The 23,042-nt window shown below is 45.5% G+C and overlaps 1 protein-coding gene across 5 annotated transcripts in view; it reads left to right on the top strand.

Annotated features, from left to right (window-relative positions):
* The window catches only part of LOC115139279 (SAM and SH3 domain-containing protein 1-like), a 314,224-nt gene that overhangs the window by 225,993 nt on the left and 65,189 nt on the right, over positions 1-23,042 (top strand). For all 5 annotated transcript variants that reach the window (XM_065026290.1, XM_029676473.2, XM_065026293.1 and 2 more), the window contains exon 2: positions 1,481-1,609. In XM_065026290.1, coding sequence (XP_064882362.1) covers positions 1,481-1,609 — 129 coding nt within the window. The remainder of the gene's footprint in view (positions 1-1,480; positions 1,610-23,042) is intronic.

Below are 23,042 nucleotides of genomic sequence, written 5' to 3'. Positions count from 1 at the left end.
TTGAGAGAACTAGTTAAAACCCAAAATGGTAAGTAGTAGATTTAACTGCATGACAGGCCATTCAGAGCCATCTAGTGCATAGCCACACTAATGACAGTCCATTCAGAGCCATCTAGTGCATAGCCACACTAATGACAGTCCACCACAACATACCCGATAGTCTCCTGATTAATAAGGGGTAGTCTGTGTTTAATTTGATTGTGTATTAAAAACACAGTTTGAGATCGTTGCGAGAGGTTTTCTCCAGTAGTTTGAATGGGGAATGGAGCTTCTTGGGAAAATGTTGTCCAAGGTTGCAACATTAACCTAGGGGGTGGGTCTTAGTGAAGGGTCGATGGCTATGACTCTCACTCATAACCTTGGAGTGGAAACACAACCCATACATGTATGTAATTCTCCTCTGGTTTCAATGTATAGCAATGTCCTAGCAGGTTCTGCTTCTTTAGTATTGATTCTACAGTTCCTCTCTGAATCTTCAACCATGTGTTTTGGGGCTAGTGTATTCTGTTAAGTAAAGTCTTTGTTATTTAGAGTGTATGAGTGACTGGAACATACTTCCTCCTTCTACCCAAACACCGTCTTCCACACAAAGACAGGAACCCAGCAGAGAGGTGACCCCCCCGGCAGGAAGAGGGTGTTTGGGGTTGGGGTTGGGAGAATGTCATAGCCGGGGTTTAAAGGGCATCTCTGATCTGTGATTGTGTATGTTAACTGACCAAACCCAGGAAACACTCATGGTTGACCGCAATACCTCCCCTCTAGCAGAGACACAAACACACTGTCCCAGACAATCTTCATCTCAACAGGAGCTTGTTTATAGGGCTTCGTCTTCCACAAATCACACTGATGTACTTTCCTTCTCCTTTCTCCTTGTCCTTTCACAACAGGCCATAGCTAGTATAGGCCACAGAGCTAAAGGGTAAAGGTGCTGTAACCTCTAACCCCTCCCTCAGTAGCACAACTGTGTTAGCCAGTTAGCTAATAACTATAGTCCAGATTGGCAACCAGAGGAAGTGGTGTGCGAGTGATTAGATTTGTGTGCCCCTGCCCACCGCCCTCCACACTGCACCACCTGCCTGCTAGTTGGTGCCTCTCACGCGCTCCTGATTACAAGCGTATGTGTAGGGGTTTTATTAGGCTGTGCTTCACCCAGAGTGAGAGACAGATGGGGAGCTGAGGTTGTTAGTAGGTCCGTTTATCTCACCTGGAGTACTGTACTGTGGAGGTGAATGCGGTCAGGGGAGTGTGGAGCTTACTGAAAGGATTGACTCAGCCAATGTTATTCCTCCAGACGAAGGCTTTGGTGTCATATTGGCTGCTCAGATTGAGTAATGAGTGTACTGGAAAATGTCTCGAGAACCTACAGCTTTCCTCCATTCTACCATGTTCGAACATATGAGCTGCTTCTATTTTCTCCCTCGGAATCTCTCCCTCATTCTCAATGACTCTCTCTCTCTCTCTCTCTCTGTGTGTTGTGTAGGATGGTTCTCTAGGGAACATTGATGACCTGGCCCAGGAGTATTCTGAGTACTACAACACCTGCTTCAGTGACGTCAGCGACCGCATGGAGGAGCTACGCAAGAGACGTGTGTCCCAGGACCTCGACATGGTACGTCCCCACAAACACACTCATCACATACCGAGTACCTACAAACACCAATCATACTGTTGCATGTCCCCACAAACTCAAGGGCATCAATCCTGCTGCAATACAGTGGAACTGAGTCCCCACAAACCATCACCTACTACTGCAGCAGAGTATAACCAAGTCCTATCAAAACAGGCAACCCACCAGCTTAGATCAATACAATATCAGCTAAAGAGCTGTGGTAACCCACTTCTTCATGGCTCTACAATTTGTTGTTGAATTTATATAGAATACAACTATGCTGATTTTACTATTGTGAAGTGAGAGCCAAAATGCTTGAGGAAAATGTTCATTTTGTCAGATCTCCTTTTTATAATTCATAGTATCCTCAAACGCGTCGTTCTTCGATCAGTTTGATATCTTTACAGAGTGTGATTTCCCAATGTGCCGCCAACAGCCTGGCAGCCAGACCGGGAGTTGGGGGAGGGAATTTTGGAGAGCAATCCAGGGAGTGTTTGTGTTTGTGACTGTGTTCTAAAACACTTAGTTTGCCCTCCTGCCTCCTGGTGCCTGAAAGTGCTTGGTTGTGTTTTGGAGCTTCTAGGGGTTCTCATTCACATGGATGTAGGGTAGTGGGGCATGGTACCTCTGGGTTGCCAAGTTACTGGCTGAGGTATTGAAGAATGCAGCTGCTCCTGGCAGAGAGTGCTGCTCTGAGTACCCCTGGGGTCTATGCTCCATACACACACAACACAGAGAGAGATGGGGGGGGTTAGTGTTCATATGCTAGCTTTATTAACAGGCTATGATAACACTATTCAAAGTGATTGGTATCTGCTTAGAATCCTTGAAGACAGACAGCATCCGTTCAGTTCTGAATTCGCATTTCCAGAACTCCAAGTAGTAAACTGGACTGACCTCAGTTTATTCTACTCATCCTGAACATAAAAAGAAGTGAGCCGAATTTAAACAAATTAAGCTCAAACAAATCCAGCACTTACAAATATAGTAACTGCTATTTATTTAGTTTTATTCTGTAACAGAAGTCACAGGGAAACATTTTGTGTTGAGCACAAAAACAGATCATTAAATTAAGTGGGAAGAGAGTGACCATACCTACGCTAGAGACATATTTGTAGGACTCCTATTTCATTGACAAATTTTCACCGTTAATCTCCTCAGCTCTATCATAAAGTACTATCCAGTTATAAGCATAATAGAGTTTGAGCTAGATATTGATTAGAAAACGAGAGACACATAGCAAATCCCCCAGGCTTTCAGCAGCCATGTGGTTTTGATTGATTTGAGAGGTGGGTCTCAATGAAATATGGTATGGGTGATTTATGGAGGGCTCAGCTGTCCTGATTGATGTTGGCCAAAGATTATGTCTGCTCTGCTCTCAGAGCTTTCCAAGCAATCTCACATCCATCATTGAAGAGTCAGTGTCTGTCGTTTGAGAGAATCTCTCCATAGTTTTGTGTGTGTGTGTGTGTGTGTGTGTGTGTGTGTGTGTGTTCGTGTGTGTGTCTGTATGTGTGTTTGTGCATACTGTATACACTGAGTATACCAGACTTTAAGGACACCTGCTCTTTCCATGACATAAACTGACCAGGTGAATTCAGGTGAAAGCTATGATCCCTTATTGATGTCACTTTTTAAATCCACTTCAATCAGTGTAGATGAAGGGGAGTAGACAGGTTAAAGAAGGATTTTTAAGCCTTGAGACAATTGAGAAATGGATTGTTGTGTGCTATTCAGAGGGTGAATTGGTAAGACAAAAGATTGAAGTGCCTTTGAGCGGAGTACGGTAGTAGGCGCCAGGCGCAACGGTTTGTGTCAAGAACTGCAACGCTGCTGGGTTTTTCACGCTCAACAGTTTCCCTTGTGTATCAAAGAATGGTCCACCCAAAGGACATCTAGCCAACTTGACACAATGGTGGTGGGAAGCATTGGAGTCAACATGGGCCAGCATCCCTGTGGAACGCTTTTGACACCTTGTCCATGTCCTGACGAATTGAGGCTGTTCTGAGAGCAAAAGAGGGGGGTACAACTCAATATTAGGAAGGTGTTCCTAATGTTTTGTGCACTCAGTATATATGTGTTTGTGCGTGTGTGTGTGTGCCCCTGTTTATGTGTGTGTCTGCATGTGTGTGTGTTTACGTGTGTGAGAGGATGAGTGAAGTGGGTCACCTCTCTGTACGTATTGGGAAGGTTGGGAATGTTCCATCCTGGAGAGATAAAACAGGGGAAGAGGAAGCCTGGATTTACTGCCTGTCTGTCCTGCCTGGAAGAGAGAAAAGCTGGCTGGGTTGGGACAGGACGGGGGCCTGGGGAGTTGGGGTGGGAGAGCTACAGAGCATCTTTAACAGAGCTAGAGGAGGAGGAGCACCTAAGAGCCTGCAGCTGTCTGTCCCTCCTGCACAACTTGGAAAGGAAAGAGGAGGAACAGAGAGAACGGAGGGAGGAGATATGGGGTGGGAAGGCTGTTTATTCACACACTCAGCAGAAGCCAGCTGTAGAAGGAACTATATATCATGATAACTACACTGAGCTTCAAAGTATTGGGACAGTGGCACATACTTTGTTGTTTTGGTTCTGTACTCCAGTACTTTGGATTTGAAATGTTACAATGCCTATAAAGGTTAAAGTGCAGACTGTCAGCTTTAATTTGATGGTATTAATCTACTAAACATTGTATCATTTCAAAGTGCTGGAGTACCGATCCAAAACAAAAAAAATGTGTCACTGTCCCAATACTTTTGGAGCTCAGTGTATATTTAATAACGCCATATTCCATTTTATATGAGAACATACTGACATGATGCATCATATGCATTCCACTGCCATTTCACAGTTTTACCAATGGCACAACTAACTGTTGAAGACAATGCTATGTCTTTCCCAGTATTGAAACAGAAGCACATAGCAGACATTGTCCAGTCAGTATTTAGTGTTTTCAGGAGAGTGTTCTTACCAACTGCCGTTACTCCACTCTCGCTTTGGCTGGTGTTATGCGTCTGGACTGGACACCTTCTCAGACGGCCTCAAAACTGGAACAGGGGAGGGAGAAGGCGCAGAGAGAGAGAGCAGGTATATCTCACTGGTCATCCCCAAAGCCAACACCTTCTTTGGCTGCCTTTCCTTCCAGTTCTCTGCTGCCAATGAATGGAACGAATATAAAAATTGCTGAAGTTGGAGACTTATATCTCCCTCACTACCTTTAAACATCAGGTATCTGAGCAGCTAACCGATCGCTGCAGCTGTACATAGTCCATCTGTAAATAGCCCATCCAATCTACCTACCTCATCCCCATATTGTTTTATTTACTTTTTTGCTCTTTTGCACACCAGTATTTCTACTTGCACATCATCATCTGCACATCTATCACTCCAGTGTTAATTTGCTAAATTGTAATTACTTTGCTACTATTGGCCTATTTATTGCCTTACCTCCTCACGCCATTTGCACACATTGTATATAGACTTTTTTCTGTTGTATTATTGACTGTATGTTTGTTTGTTCCATGTGTAACTCTGTGTTGTTGTTTGTGTCGAACTGCTTTGCTCTATCTTGGCCAGGTCGCAGTTGTAAATTAGAACTTGTTCTCAACTAGCCTACCTGGTTAAATAAATGTGAAATAAAAAATTTAAATAAAATGAGAGAGAGAGGGAGACTGGCCAAATAAATAGAGAGAGAAAGAAAGAGGGAGAATGGGTAGAGAGAAAGAGGGAGATAAGGTAAAGAAAGAGAGCAAGAGAGAGAGGGGGTGGGGTATTACTCTTGTGTCATATGAAGTGTGTCCAGACAGTGGCTGCCAGACAGTCCCATCTAGGATCTCTCTGAAGAGCAATAGGAATGTGTTATATAAAGTCATTATGTTAAAAGGTAGAGACGGACAGTACAATGGGCTGGCATTTAGACGTCCCCGCTGGGACATGGCCTTTCAGGGAGGGGTTGTCTATCACAAGGGACGAGTGTGGTGCCTCTCAGAGGACTTGTCCACCCCGCTCCTTCAAAACCTTCTCCTCTTCTTCATTCTCTCATCACCAGGCCTCTCCTCTGTACTGGCCCCATTGTAATCTGTCCTCTTTCCCTTTTGCTGTTCTGATGTGGCCTCCCCTCCCTTCTTCACACTCCTGCTGCAACACACAACGAGCCCTCCCTGTCCGGTCTGGACCAGCCTTTAGTCACTCCCCAGTCACCTCAGGCCAACACTGACCCTGAAGCATGTGACCCTGTGTCAAAGGTCACTGCAGCTGTTAACTTACCTGAACCTTACACTTTGGCTAGACGAAGCAAACTTGACAGTGGACATTGGAAGACTGTTCCTCTGTGGTGAGAAAGGCCGTAGGGGAATGTTCTTCAATTCTGTTCCCGGAGACCCACAAGGTCTGCATGCTTTAGTTCCAGTCCAGTACCAGCACACCTAACCAGATTCAACTAATTAAGGTCCTTAATTTACTGTGGGTCTTCAGGACCAGGATTAAGTACCACTTCCTGTCGGTAGTCTGGGAGGTTTGTCTCTTAGTCTTTGTACCATGGCAGGCTGTAGTGTTCTACATATGACTGACTGATACCACAGAGCTGAAGTTGCCCCTTGAAAAACACTTTGGAATCCCTTTACAGCTGTGGTCAAGTATTTGTCGACAATGCAAAACCATAGCAGCTTCATATTAGCCTCATAATGAGGTCACAAATCCAAGTATCACATACTTGATATAGATCCAATTTGCTTTCTTGTTTTCTCTCTCACTACTCCTCCAGACATCTTGCAACACATCAAATTTTTCGGGGGAAAAGTGTTGCACAAACCAAACAAAACCCCTTGTTAATTTGATTTGTGAAACGCTTCCCGCAACCTCAGAGCCTGTTCCGACTGTTGTCTTGGTTGTGTTGTAGAAGTGGGGTTCTTGGGCTTCTGAGTGACGCAGTGGTCTAAGGCACTGCATCTCAGTACAAGAGATGCGACTACAGCACCACTACAGTCCCTGGTTTGAATCCAGGCTGTATCACATCCGGCCGTGATTGGGAGTCCCATAGGGTGGCGTACAATTGGCCCAGTGTTGGCCCGGTAGGCCGTCATTGTAAATAAGTATCTGTTCTTAACTGACTTGCCTAGTTAAATAAAGGTTACATCTTTTTTTTAAACAGCCCCATAGATGTTGATGGAGGCTCTCTGTCTCTGTAATGACTATCAGCGTACCCTCTTCCTGACTGACCTGTTAGTTTTATGAGCAGCCAGAACACAAAGTGTTAGGCAAACATCCCTCTAGGAGAATGAGGGCCATGGATTAACTCCATCACGCACAGTCGCCAAGCTGCCTTATAGTCCCACTGACTGTGCTACTTTCTCTTCAGGCTTGATTAAGCTTGATTGGTTTGGTCGAGAACAGTTAAACCCCACTGGTGATTCTAACAGAGTGAGCATTAAACAGATTATAAGCAAACCATTATATAGAAAAGCCACTTCTGTGGAAGACTTTGGAACCTATTTGTGTCCCAGTCTCACTCGTTTCTCTACAGCCCAGTCTAAGTACATCAACCCTAGCCATGTAATCGGTGCTGGATGGCTACAGCAGTACGTTGGCCTGTTTTTCGTCTCGCAACAAGCCATTGTTTACAGACAGCTCGTTGAGGGAGCTTACGTCTCCCATTTTCCACCTGTAGAAGTGAGAGATTATGTGGTAGCCTAGTCTTGCATGACTGTGTGTTATAGAATGGACTACAATGGCAGTCCACTGGTGAATAATGGTAGACCCTGGATTTAAATGTGTTTTAAACGCTTATTTGATAGCGAAGGACACATTCAACCCGACAAATCGTAAGTATTGTTCCTAGAGATATTGGATATGCCTCTGTAACATTAAAACGCTATTTTGGTGAAACCGAATAGTTTCGATTTGGTTGATCAAGGACACCAGGCTACGGAAGCTTCCGGAACGAGAGATCTATCTGTTAACAATGGCTTGTTGCGGGAAGAATGAAGTCTTAGATCCACTGAGTGCTGGATGACCGATGGTGTTTTATGCTGTCTGTCTTTCTGTGATCAGAGAGACACTGAGGGCAGGGCAAGATTGGGCAGGTAGATACTGGAGATACAGAAACCCTGTAGGGGCAGACTGGACTGGCAGGTGCCACCTCACTGGAGACAGTTGTATCTCTCTGATTGAATCAGATATGGAGGACAATAATAAGCACAAAAAGCATGTTGTATTTCATCATAACAAACTCTCTGATGCTAACCATTTGTTAAGGTTGACTAAATGTCCCTAGGTTAGTGGTTAGTGAAATGCAAAGCCTTCTATCCTGCACCAACATCCAGGTTTCCAGGTAAGACACCAGAGAACCCCAGTCAGTGACATGTCAGGTGTTGTTGTGAGAGAATCTGTACAGGTGTAAGATCTTCATTTGAGCCAGTTTGCTACAGCAGGAAAATAGTCCCGCAGCAACAGGAAATGTGGATGATTATGTGGATTATAATTTATGGACATTTTTTGTAGGGGTTGATACATTTTTCATCTTTTTTTCATTTTTCATGATACATTACCATCGTTAGAAGCCTTTTTAAAACTCAAATAAACTGCAAGCTTGCATTTCCTGCTTTGCAGGAACATTCTCGTCATCAAACGAATGATCCAATTAAGATCCTACATCTGGTAGCGCCTCATGTTCTCTATAATGGTTTCTAATGTAGAGATGCGTGTGAGCCTCAGTTGGTTCAGGACTCAAGCTTAGGCATGTCTGTGTTGCGCTGCTCTGTGAGGTAAGCTGATGCCTGTAATTATGGGCTAATACCTGGTTGAAGAGAATTCACCTCATTACTTTGATATGGGGTCAGTTCAACAAAGTTAGACATGCTACAGTAGGAGACAACCTGACTCTGGGTTTGCTCCAGCTATTCCACTTCCTAAACGTTATTTATTACTTAGCCTATTATCTTTCAGGCACAATAAGCCCCCAACAGGAAAGTAAACACGTTGATGTTTTGAACGTGTGTTGAAGGCCAGAATGCCCAGCTAGTGTCACTGCCAACGAAAGTGGTTTGCACTTGGTGGTGTAGCTATCAGACGAGGTTTGTCTATAGATGTTTGGTGTTGCTGTGTTTTTAGACCCTTGGCTTAGCTGCTCTGCTAGTGAAATATTTATAGATTGATGAAGTGTGTTTTTAACTGTATTAGTCCGTTTTGGATCATAACCATGGCTACACACACACACACACACACACACTCACACACACACACACATATACACACACACACACGCACACTTAATCGCAGACATTGCAAAAACACACAAAGACACCGTAAATCCAGGTCCAAGGCGGGCATGTTGAACCACAGTCTGCTGCATCACCCCTGAGCTGCAGCGTGCCACCGTTCATTTACAGGAAAATACTCCACAACCTCACACATACAGACTGGATCATGACTAACGCCTCTATTTGTGTGTGTGTGTGTGTGTGTGTGTGTGTGTGTGTGTGTGTGTGTGTGTGTGTGTGTGTGTGTGTGTGTGTGTGTGTGTGTGTGTGTGTGTGTGTGTGTGTGAATAATCCACACACGCATGTGCTTGTCAGTGATGTCTTCAGGATCAGCTGGTTCAGCAGGCTTGTCTCTCCACAGTCTTGTTTATCCACTAACTGTCTCTCTTGGCCGGGACTGGGCTGGTGCCAGGCTCCCCAGCTGGCCCCGGTGCTCCCACGTCTTCCTCCAGGTGTGGACATCACAGCCACCTCTCTCACCCTAAGCCCTGCCCCAGGCCACCTGGTCTGGTCTGGTTTGGGCCACCTGGTCTGACCTGGTTTGGGCCACCTGGACTGGTCTGGTTAGGGCCACCTGGTCTGACCTGGTTTGGGCCACCTGGACTGGTCTGGTTTGGGCCACCTGGTCTAGTCTGGTTTGGGCCACCTGGTCTAGTCTGGTTTGGGCCACCTGGTCTGACCTGGTTTGGGCCACCTGGTCTGGTCTGGTTTGGGCCACCTGGTCTGACCTGGTTTGGGCCACCTGGTCTGGGCCACCTGGTCTGACCTGGTCTGGGCCACCTGTTGTGTTGGTCAGCTGTATTTTTTCTCTTGAACATTTATTGAACAATTATATTTTTCTTCAACATTCATTTATTTATTGGATATTGACGCCCGTTGAACAGTATGTGACGGTGCGAGCTCCCTACTGCTCGCTCATCACGTCGAACCACCGTTCACCATTCACCATGCGCGACAAGTAGCCTACAAACATTTCAGTTTTTATAAACTGCATTACTGCCTTAAACTTATGAGTGCAACATTCGTTTGTGCTATTAGAGGTAACACAAACTCAAGGACTATTTATTTTGTCGCACACACCACATCCCTTCTCTGAAACATATCGTGTCAGCAGCACTGGCTCTCAATCCCTGCTGAACTCTCAAACAGTTCTTGTTCACTCAAATCTGCAGTGCCTTCAGAAAGTATTCATACCCCTTGACTTATTCAAAATGTTGTTGTGTTACAGTCTGAATTCAAACGGGATTAAATTGATTTTCTTCTTCCACCCATCTATACACAATAATACCCCTTAGTGACAAAGTGAAAACACATTTTTAGAAATGTTTACTGTTTACTGTTTACATTTATTGAAAATTAAGTACAGAAATACCTAATTGCATAAGTATTCACAGCCCTGAGTCAATACATGTTAGAATCACCTTTGGTAGTGATTACAGCTGTGAGTCTTTCTGGGTAAATCTCTAAGAGCTTAGCAAACCTTAAATTGTATAACATTTGCACATTATTCTTTTAAAAATTCTTCAAGCTCAGTCAAGTTGGTTGTTGATCAATCCTAGTTTTTTTTTTCATTTCACCAATTTGGACTATTTTGTGTATGTCCTGTAATAGACATACACAAAATAGTCCAAATTGGTGAAGTGAAATGGAGAAAAAAAACTTGTTTCAAAAAATTACCAAAAAATTCTAACTGAAAAGTTGTGGGTGCATATGTGTTCACCCCCTTTGCTATGAAGCCCCTAAATAAGATCTGGTGCAACCAATTACCTTCAGAAGTCACATAATTAGTTAAATAAAGTCCACCTGTGTGTAATCTAAGTGTCACATGATCTCAGTTTATGTACACCTGTTCTGAAAGGCCCCAGAGTCTGCAACACCACTAAGCAAGGGGCACCACCAAGCAAGCGGCACCATGAAGACCAAGGAGCTCTCCAAACAGGTCAGGGACAACGCTGTGGAGAAGTACAGATCAGGGTTGGGTTCTAAAAAAATATCAGAAACTTTGAACATCCCACGGAGCACCATTAAATCCATGATTTAAAAAATTGAAAGAATATGGCACCACAACAAACCTGCCAAGAGAGGCCAGAAAAAAAGCCATTGCTTAAAGTAAAAAATAAGAAAACACGTTTGGTGTTCGCCAAAGGCATATGGGAGACTCCCCAAACATATGGAAGAATGTTCTCTGGTTAGATGAGTCAAAAATTGCGCTTTTTGGCCATCAAGGAAAACACTATGTCTGGCGCAAACCCAACACCCCCAACACAATGTTTTTCATCGGCAGGGACTGGGAAACTTGTCAGAATTGAATGAATGATGGATGGCGCTAAATACAGGGAAATTCTTGAGGGAAACCTGTTTCAGTCTTCCAGAGATTTGAGACTGGGACAGAGGTTCACCTTCCAGCAGGACAATGACCCTAAGCATACTGCTAAAGCAACACTCGAGTGGTTTAAGGGCAAACATTTAAATGTCTTGGAATGGCCTAGTCAAAGCCCAGAGCTCAATCCAATTGAGAACCTGTAGTATGACTTCAAGATTGCAGCACGCCAGCAGTACACCAGGAGCAGTTTTGAAGAAGCTTATAGAGACATACCCCAAGAGAGTATGTTTCCCTTCGAAATTCGACGTATTATGGATGTCTATTTTTGATGGATTAATTCGTAGTTAATGTTCGGGCTATGATTTGGGGAAGGCTTAAAACAAAATAATTCAAAATGACACACTATTAGCATCAAGTATCATTAAGTATTCTCACGGCTTGCTAGACTATCGTGAACTGCGGTGGCTCAGTGGTCTAAGCAGCGCACTCTTGCGCCCAGTGATGGACAGTCTTTTTCTTATTTTTTTGTGAGCACCGAGGAAGGCATATATATCGTCGTTCTCAGGGCCTTTTCAAATGTCTGAAATCTAAGTCTAATTCTAGTGATCAGGCTGCATATTTGATATGTACAAGGCAAGAGGAACGTTTGTTGACTTGTGTGCCTTTTCTGAGAGTTAGCTTTGCATTTTTGGAGCATCGGGAATTCACATCACGGCTTGGTGATGAAAGTGAGAGGGGATGTGGGTTTGTTTGCTTGTTTTTGATTGAGTCCTCCCCCTCTCTCCCTCCTCTCTCCCTCCTTAACTCTCTCTCCCTTTCTGCATCTTGGAGGAGTAGGAGGAACAGAGGGTTGCTTTGTGCTCCTGTCTCTGTGGGGCTCTATCTGTGTTTTGGAACAGAGCTAGAAGCAGAGGCTGTGTGTGTGTGTGTGTGTGTGTGTGTGTGTGTGTGTGTGTGTGTGTGTGTGTGTGTGTGTGTGTGTGTGGATAGGATAAAGTAATCCTTCTCACCCCCCCCCCCCTTAAAAGATTTAGATGCACTATTGTAAAGTGGCTGTTCCACTGGATGTCATAAGGTGAACGCACCAATTTGTAAGTCGCTCTGGATAAGAGCGTCTGCTAAATGACTTAAATGTAAATGTAAATGTGTGTGTGTGTGTGCGCGCTCGCACATGCCAGGTAAGTACTGAGATGATGATAAGCTATACGAATGCCGCAGAAACAGGTATATCACCAGACACCTCCATCATAGTGGAGTGGGCATCATAGACAACAGGCATATCACCAGACACCTCCTTCACAGTGGAGTGGGCATCATAGACAACAGGCATATCACCAGACACCTCCATCACAGTGGAGTGGGCATCATAGACAACAGGCACATCACCAGACACCTCCTTCACAGTGGAGTGGGCATCATAGACAACAGGCATATCACCAGACACCTCCTTCACAGTGGAGTGGGCATCATAGACAACAGGCACATCACCAGACACCTCCTTCACAGTGGAGTGGGCATCATAGACAACAGGCATATCACCAGACACCTCCTTCACAGTGGAGTGGGCATCATAGACAACAGGCATATCACCAGACACCTCCTTCACAGTGGAGTGGGCATCATAGACAACAGGCATATCACCAGACACCTCCATCACAGTGGAGTGGGCATCATAGACAACAGGCATATCACCAGACACCTCCATCACAGTGGAGTGGGCATCATAGACAACAGGCACATCACCAGACACCTCCTTCACAGTGGAGTGGGCATCATAGACAACAGGCATATCACCAGACACCTCCATCACAGTGGAGTGGGCATCATAGACAACAGGCATATCACCAGACACCTCCATCACAGTGGAGTGGGCATCATAGACAACAGGCATATCACCAGACACCTCCTTCACAGTGGAGTGGGCATCATAGACAACAGGCACATCACCAGACACCTCCTTCACAGTGGAGTGGGCATCATAGACAACAGGCATATCACCAGACACCTCCATCACAGTGGAGTGGGCATCATAGACAACAGGCATATCACCAGACACCTCCTTCACAGTGGAGTGGGCATCATAGACAACAGGCATATCACCAGACACCTCCTTCACAGTGGAGTGGGCATCATAGACAACAGGCACATCACCAGACACCTCCTTCACAGTGGAGTGGGCATCATAGACAACAGGCACATCACCAGACACCTCCTTCACAGTGGAGTGGGCATCATAGACAACAGGCATATCACCAGACACCTCCTTCACAGTGGAGTGGGCATCATAGACAACAGGCACATCACCAGACACCTCCATCACAGTGGAGTGGGCATCATAGACAACAGGCACATCACCAGACACCTCCTTCACAGTGGAGTGGGCATCATAGACAACAGGCATATCACCAGACACCTCCTTCACAGTGGAGTGGGCATCATAGACAACAGGCACATCACCAGACACCTCCTTCACAGTGGAGTGGGCATCATAGGCAACAGGCACATCACCAGACACCTCCTTCACAGTGGAGTGGGCATCATAGACAACAGGCATATCACCAGACACCTCCATCACAGTGGAGTGGGCATCATAGACAACAGGCATATCACCAGACACCTCCATCACAGTGGAGTGGGCATCATAGACAACAGGCACATCACCAGACACCTCCTTCACAGTGGAGTGGGCATCATAGACAACAGGCACATCACCAGACACCTCCTTCACAGTGGAGTGGGCATCATAGACAACAGGCATATCACCAGACACCTCCTTCACAGTGGAGTGGGCATCATAGACAACAGGCACATCACCAGACACCTCCATCACAGTGGAGTGGGCATCATAGACAACAGGCACATCACCAGACACCTCCTTCACAGTGGAGTGGGCATCATAGACAACAGGCATATCACCAGACACCTCCTTCACAGTGGAGTGGGCATCATAGACAACAGGCACATCACCAGACACCTCCTTCACAGTGGAGTGGGCATCATAGGCAACAGGCACATCACCAGACACCTCCTTCACAGTGGAGTGGGCATCATAGACAACAGGCATATCACCAGACACCTCCATCACAGTGGAGTGGGCATCATAGACAACAGGCATATCACCAGACACCTCCTTCACAGTGGAGTGGGCATCATAGACAACAGGCACATCACCAGACACCTCCTTCACAGTGGAGTGGGCATCATAGGCAACAGGCACATCACCAGACACCTCCTTCACAGTGGAGTGGGCATCATAGACAACAGGCATATCACCAGACACCTCCATCACAGTGGAGTGGGCATCATAGACAACAGGCATATCACCAGACACCTCCATCACAGTGGAGTGGGCATCATAGACAACAGGCATATCACCAGACACCTCCTTCACAGTGGAGTGGGCATCATAGACAACAGGCATATCACCAGACACCTCCTTCACAGTGGAGTGGGCATCATAGACAACAGGTATATCACCAGACACCTCCTTCACAGTGGAGTGGGCATCATAGACAACAGGCACATCACCAGACACCTCCTTCACAGTGGAGTGGGCAACGTAGACAATCAGATTGCAAAAAATCTTCAAATCAAGTATGTCTGTACCTGTGTCTGGAACTAAATACTGGGTTTTGCTTGCAAATGGGATAGACGTTGGTCCAGCCTCACAGATATGTTCCTCTCTATTCAAAACCACTTGTCTCAAACAGCTCAGTCGCTGTATGTTTAGGACTGTGTAGTGCCACAGGAACAAAATAATTACAGGTTCCTCTAACTCAGTGTAAATAGAGTTTTATGTCCTTGGCTTTGCGCTCCCTGACTTATGGGAATCCCTCTATTCCCTTGGATGGACATTCTGTTCAACAGCTCTTCCAAACTTATTGATTTACAGATGGAGAAACTTCCGGACCACTACCATACCACGGGTTTCCTGAGCACTCTACCAGACTGAGCGATAGACAGGCTAGTGGACAGACAGACAGGTAGACAAGGAGGGAGACAGGCAGCCAAGGGGGCAGACAGGCTACGGGACAAACAGGCAGACAGACAGTCAGACAGAGAGACAGACAGAGACGCTATAGAGCTGCAGTAGCAGACCCGAGGAGAGGAGGGATGGACAGCTCTGCAGACAAACAGGGCAGCTCACAGTCATAGAGTATGTTCTGGTTCTGAGTGTTATGACAGTAACCTCTGTTCTGGTGCTACAAGTAGTGTTGATTACGGCTCAGCCATGTCCAGTTATTATCTGGTCAATGGTGCCATAATCAATCTCAGATGGAAAGACAAGCAGGCTAGAGGACAGACAGGAAGGCAGACTAAGGGTCATGCAGGGAAACTGTGTGCTAGAAGAAAGCCTGGCTGGCTGGCCCCTATTGAGATAACCATAGTGATATACACTAAGTGTAGGGTCCATAGGCTAAGCTATTTGCTTTCATAGCACTTCAGCTGTACTTACACTTCCCTCAGGCTAGGAGGGTTTATATCACCTCAGAGTAACTCTCTTTAACACACACACACACACGTTAAATGTCTTTGGGAAAATTAAAGGAAAAGGACCCATCATCTCTCCATTCAGTAGAGGAAAAGGAAACACAGTCAGTTCTCCCGATGTCATATCCTCTATGAAGACATCTGGGAAATGATAATGTACTGATCTAGGAACAGTTTCCCTCAGCCCCTGTCCTGTTCATCTGGGTGTGGTGTTATGACTGATCAGGAAGAGGTTTAGTGCAAGGCAGAATCCTCCTTTATTTCCTGTATCCTCCTCCCTGGAGGAAGTGTGAGTCTTACTTCCTGTCCTCTCGTTATCTAGCTATCTCTCATTGGTGGAAAGGACGAATCCGCCCTGAGCTTAACCTCTGATTGGTTGCCACTGCACTGTACATTTCACATATTCCACAGCACAGTACTCACTACTCACTGTCGATCGTCTGTCCTTTAGTCATTACATGAAACACTAAACCTTCTGGTATTCACAAAAAACTCAAACAAATATGCACCCAGTAAGAGTAATCACGGCTCAGCATGACATTGAAGGGAGAACTCCAGTGTCAAGCCCTATTAGAGTCATATGGAGAGGAGAGGGATTGAGTCATCAGCTCAATCATTGGGCGCAAATTGTCGACTAGCATCCCAGCGCTAACAGCTAATTCTGATGGTTTTACCTTCAGGAAAAGCCATCTGGGAATTTGAAAGAAGAGACTAAAAGGGACTATATTGCAGTGCTTGAGGTGTCACTACAGCCTCGGTTCGATCCCAGGCTGTGTTGCAGCCAGCTGGGACCGGAAAACTCATGAGGCAGTGCACAATTCGCCCAGTGTTGTCCGGGTCAGGGGATGATTTGGTTCGTCGGGTTTTCCTTGTCCCATCGTGCTCTAGCGACTCCTTGTGGCGGGCTGGGCACCTGCAAGCTGACTTTGGTAGCCAGTTGTACGGTGATTCCTCCGACACATTGGTGCGGCTGGCTTCTGGGTTAAATGAGCGGTGTGTCAAGAAGTAGTGTGGCTTGGCAGGGTCGTATTTTCGAAGGACGCATGGCTCTCAACCTTCGCCTCTCCCAAGTCCGTACGGGAGTTGCAGCGATGGGACAAGACTGTAAATACCAGTTAGATATTGTCACACTGGTATAAAGGATTTGGAGACAGTTGCAGGAATAAATAATAAGGGTTTTTAATACAGCCAAAACAAACAAGTCATGGCAGACCAGGGGTTTGTTTCAAAACGTTTACACAGATCAGACACGGACAGAGTAGGATTAGCTCAGGTTCAAAGGTGTTTATTAAAATAATAGTCCAAAAGAAAAGAATAGGTCTCCCCCAAGAGACCCTCTCTGGGATCCCGTCTTCTGGGCTCCGGGTCTTACTGTATCCCCCAAGAGACCCTCTCTGGGATACTGTCTACTGGGCTCCGGGTCTTACTGTATCCCCCAAGAGACCCTCTCTGGGATCCCGTCTTCTGGGCTCCGGGTCTTACTGTATCCCCCAAGAGACCCTCTCTGGGATCCCGTCTTCTGGGCTCCGGGTCTTACTGTATCCCCCAAGAGACCCTCTCTGGGATCCCGTCTTCTGGGCTCCGGGTCTTGCTGTATCCCCCAAGAGACCCTCTCTGGGATACCGTCTTCTGGGCTCCGGGTCTTACTGTATCCCCCAAGAGACCCTCTCTGGGATCCCGTCTTCTGGGCTCCGGGTCTTACTGTATCCCCCAAGAGACCCTCTCTGGGATCCCGTCTTCTGGGCTCCGGGTCTTGCTGTATCCCCCAAGAGACCCTCTCTGGGATACCGTCTTCTGGGCTCCGGGTCTTACTGTATCCCCCAAGAGAGCCTCTCTGGGATACCGTCAACTGGGCTCCGGGTCTTACTGTATCCCCCAAGAGACCCTCTCTGGGATACCGTCTTCTGGGCTCCGGGTCTTACTGTATCCCCCAAGAGACCCTCTCTGGGATACCGTCTTCTGGGCTCCGGGTCTTGCTGTATCCTGTGGGGATCAAAAACGGAACTCCCTCCTGTTACGTCTGGTACCATCCTCAACTATACGGGAGTCCTTTCTTCCCCCAGTCTCTCCCCTGTGTGCTGCCCTTCTGACAGCTTTATGTGACTTGTACAGTTGGTGAGCAATCAGCCCTTGATTACTCACCAATCCCCAATCAGCCCCAATTAGTCCTGGCCGGAGAGCCCGTCGAGACCTGGCACGTCCAGCAGATGGAACCATCGCCTCGTGATGTATACTCCGTCTGTCACAAGGCCTCGGCGAGTCTCCCCCTGGTGGCTTACCTGCTGTACGCCACAGCATATACAAAACACTGGGATGTACCCAAACAAAAGAGCGAGGGTAAACCTCGTTGAACGACACGGGACGATAACCGTAATACACAATATATATAAAGCACGCAGCTCAGAAGCTGAAACAATGTATAGGTACTCACACGACCAACGGACATGGGAACAATAACTGACAAGGACAATGGGGAACAGAGGGCACATATACAGTGGGGCAAAAAAGTAATTAGTCAGCCACCAATTGTGCATGTTCTCCCACTTAAAAAGATGAGAGAGGCCTGTAATTTTCATTATAGGTACACTTCAACTATAACAGACAAAATGAGATTTTTTTTCTCTCCAGAAAATCACATTGTAGGATTTTTAATGAGTTTATTTGCAAATTATGGTGGAAAATAAGTATTTGGTCAATAACAAAAGTTTATCTCAATACTTTGTTATATACCCTTTGTTGGCAATGACAGAGGTCAAACGTTTTCTGTAAGTCTTCACAAGGTTTTCACACACCGTTGCTGGTATTTTGGCCCATTCCTCCATGCAGATCTCCTCTAGAGCAGTGATGTTTTGGGGCTGTTTCTGGGCAACACGGACTTTCAACTCCCTCCAAAGACTTTCTATGGGGTTGAGATCTGGAGACTGGCTAGGCCACTCCAGGACCTTGAAATGCTTCTTACGAAGCCACTCCTTCGTTGCCTGGGCGGTGTGTTTGGGATCATTGTCATGCTGAAAGACCCAGTCACGTTTCATCTTCAATGCCCTTGCTGATGGAAGGAGGTTTTCACTCAAAATCTCACGATACATGGCCCCATTCATTCTTTCCTTTACACGGATCAGTCGCCCTGGTCCCTTTGCAGAAAAACAGCCCCAAAGCATGATGTTTCCACCCCCATGCTTTACAGTAGGTTTGGTGTTCTTTGGATGCAACTCAGCATTCTTTGTCCTCCAAACACGACAAGTTGAGTTTTTACCAAAAGTTATATTTTGGTTTCATCTGTCCATATGGCATTCTTCCACTCTTCTTCTGGATCATCCAAATGCTCTCTAGCAAACTTCAGACGGGCCTGGACATGTACTGGCTTAAGCAGGGGACAAGTCTGGCACTGCAGGATTTGAGTCCCTGGCCGTGTACATTTACATTTACATTTAAGTCATTTAGCAGACGCTCTTATCCAGAGCGACTTACAAATTGGTGCGTTCACCTTATGACATCTAGTGGAACAGCCACTTTACAATAGTGCATCTGTAGTGTGTTACTGATGGTAGGCTTTGTTACTTTGGTCCCAGCTCTCTGCAGGTCATTCACTAGGTCCCCCCGTGTGGTTCTGGGATTTTTGCTCACCGTTCTTGTGATCATTTTGACCCCACGGGGTGAGATCTTGCGTGGAGCCCCAGACCGAGGGAGATTATCAGTGGTCTTGTATGTCTTCCATTTCCTAATAATTGCTCCTACTGTTGATTTCTTCAAACCAAGCTGCTTACCTATTGCAGATTCAGTCTTCCCAGCCTGGTGCAGGTCTACAATTTTGTTTCTGGTGTCTTTTGACAGCTCTTTGGTCTTGGCCATAGTGGAGTTTGGAGTGTGACTGTTTGAGGTTGTGGACAGGTGTCTTTTATACTGATAACAAGTTCAAACAGGTGCCATTAATACAGGTAACGAGTGGAGGACAGAGAGCTTCTTAAAGAAGAAGTTACAGGTCTGTGAGAGCCAGAAATCTTGCTTGTTTGTAGGTGATCAAATACTTATTTTCCACCATAATTTGCAAATAAATTAATTAAAAATCCTACAATGTGATTTTCTGGATTTTTTTCTCATTTTGTCTGTCATAGTTGAAGTGTACCTATGATGGAAATTACAGGCCTCTCTCATCTTTTTAAGTGGGAGAACTTGCACAATTGGTGGCTGACTAAATACTTTTTTGCCCCACTGTATATAATACTAATCAGGGGAAATGGGAGCCAGGTGTGCGTAATCAGACAAGACAGTCCGGGGTTGATGATAATGAATCCAGTTCAGTGAAGCCTAGATGGCCGGTGACGTCGACCTCCGGAACTGGTGAAAAGAATGAGCAGCAGTTCAAGGGGGATCCGTGACAGATATCACAAAATTGTGGAGAAAAAGGGGTAAAAGTACAACAACAAAAAATGTGTAATAATAAAAAAGAAGTCCACCTGACCAAAGTAAAGTGATACAAAGAATCAGAACAGGAACCTGGTGGACGAGGGCTCTCTCTCTTCCTCTTTCTCTCCTTCCTTGTGTATGAGGGTTTCTCTTAAGAGGATTATTATTATTTCTTTTTTCCCCATTTTATTTTTCCAGGGGAGTCCATTAAGAAAAGCACAGTACACTGACTCTGTAATAAGCAGGAAAAGTACCTTCATAGAAACCACAAATGGAAAATTACCTAGTTTGAAGAGTTCAATTTTACCCTTTTTTCTCCCCAATTTTGTGATATCCAATTGGCAGTTACAGTCTTGTCCCATCGCTGCACCTCCCATACGGACTCGGGAGAGGCAAAGGTCAAGAGCCATGCGTCCTCCGAAACACAACCCAGCCAAGCCACACTGCCTGCTTAACCCGGATAGCCAGCCTCACCAATGTGACGGTGGAAACACCATACACCTGGCGACCGTGTCGGTGTGCATTGTGCCCAGCCTGCCACAGGAGTCGCTAGTGTACGATGGGACAAGATCCCTGCTGACCAAGCCCTCCCCTAACCCGGGCAAGGCTGGGCCAATTATGCGTGGCCCATGGGTCTCCCGGGCTCTGCCGGCTGCGACAAAGCCTGGACTCAAACTAGGATCTCTAGTGGCACAGCTAGCACTGCAATGCAGTGCCTTAGACCACTGCACCACTTGGGAGGCCCAACAGTGCTCTATTTAAGAAAAAATGTCAAGTGCAGTCAGTTCCTGATGTCTTGGTTGTACTGTTTGTGTATAGGCTAACAGTATAAACCCCGTCCTGCACAGTGATCTCTCTCTCTCTCTCTCTCTCTCTCTCGCTCTCTCTCGCTCTCTGGATCGGCCATAACAACAAGAACAGCTGCTTTAGCCATATGCTACTTCACTCTACCTCTCTGAAAGAGAATTGCTCCAACCCACACACACACGCACGCACGCACGCACGCACGCACGCACGCACGCACACACACACGTCAGGCAGAGCAGCTCACCACATGTTATGGGTCCAAAGAGGTGACTGTGACACAGATCTGTCAGGGTTTTTCCACTGTTTTCACTGTAGTTTGGATGGGCCATTGACCCATAATCATTCTTGCATATGCCTCTGAATACGTAATCAAAGCACTTCAAGAGTGTTCATAAACATGAGGTGGTCCCTGAGGGATTTACGTATCATACGAGGGTGGAGTTAGGGTGCTGTTATATGTTGTCATTCTGGTGTTTCTACAGTCAGCTCAGTTATTCAAGTTGTCTATTGTTTATTTGGATAGGTAAGATTCCTGTAGCACCTCACTGAACTCTCTTATCACTGAACTAAGTCTTTCGACTCAGTTAAAACAGGTCTGGCAGGTTTATGGTATGGTCTTTGTTTTCAGCTGCCAGTAATAGCATGTGAATGACTAGACTTGTACATGTACACGCGTGTGGCGATATACATGTACACTCCTTCTGGTGGGAAGCTGCTATAGACCACCAAGTGCTAGCAGTCAGTATCTGGATAATATGTGTGAAAGGGTTGATAATGTATGTTATATCAACAGAGAGGTACACTTTCTGGGTGATTGAAATATTGACTGGCTTTCATCAGGCTGCCCACTCAATGAAAAGCTTCAAACTGTAACCACTGCGTGCAACCTGGTTCAGGTTATCAATCAACCTACCAGGGTATTTACAAACAGCACAGGAATGAAATCAACAACATGTGTTGATCACAACTTTACTAATGCTGCAGAAATTTGTTTGAAAGCAGAATCGAAATCCATCGGATGTAGTGATCAGGATTTAGTAGCCATATGTAGGAAAACCAAAGTTCCAAAGGCTGGGCCTAATATAGTTTATCTGAGGTCATACAATAAGTTTTGTAGTGATTCTTATGTTGATGATGTACATTTCTGAAATTGCGTATTCCAGTTACTAATAAGCATTAAGAAAATGACTGTAAAAACTGTTAAATCCCCATGGATTGATGTGGAATTGAAAAAGTGTATGGTTGAGAGGGATGAGGCAAAAGGTATGGAAATAAGTCTAACAGCACAACCGATTGGCAAACATACTGAAAATTTAGAAATCATGTGACTAAACTGTATAAAAAGAAGAAGAAACTACACTATGAAACAAAGATAAATGATATAAAGAATGATAGTAAAAAGCTGTGGAACACTTCAAATGAGATTTTGGGCAAAAAGACAAACTCATCTTCATCATTCATTGAATCAGATGTCTCATTCATCAAAAAACCCACTGATAATGCCAACTAGTTTAATGATTTTTTCATTGGCAAGATGAGCAAACTTAGGCATGGCATGCCAGTAACAATCGCTAACACTACACATCCAAGTATATCTGGTCAAATTATGAAAGACAAGCCTTGTAATTTTTTATTCCGTAGAGTGTGTTTGGAAGAGGTGAAAAGATGATTGTGTCTATCAACAATGACAAGCCACCGGGGTCTGACAACTTGGATGGAAAATAGCAGACGATATTGCCGCTCCTATTTGCCATATCTTCAATTTAAGCCTACTAGGAATTATGCGCCCTCAGGTCTGGAGGGAAGCAAAAGTCATTCCGCTACCTAAGAATAGTAAAGCCCCCTTTACTGGCTCAAATAGCCAACCAATCAGCATGTTACCAACCCTTAGTAAACCTTTTGAAAAAATAGTGTTTGACCAGATACGATGCTATTTTACAGCAAACTAATTGACAACAGACTTTCAGCATGATTATAGGGAAGGACATTCAACAAGCACAGCACTTACACAAATGACTGATGATTGGCTGAGAGAAATTGATGATTAAAAGATTGTGGGGCTGTCTTGTAAGACTTCAGTGCGGCTTTTGACATTTTTGATCATAATCTGCTGCTTGAAAAACGTATGCGTTATGGCTTTACACCCCGTGATATATTGTGGATAAAGAGT

This window comes from Oncorhynchus nerka, linkage group LG13 (assembly GCF_034236695.1).
Source record: "Oncorhynchus nerka isolate Pitt River linkage group LG13, Oner_Uvic_2.0, whole genome shotgun sequence".
NCBI lineage: Eukaryota > Metazoa > Chordata > Actinopteri > Salmoniformes > Salmonidae > Oncorhynchus > Oncorhynchus nerka.
The sequence above is the reverse complement of the archived record's forward strand: the minus strand, read 5'-3'. Positions and strand labels throughout refer to the sequence as shown.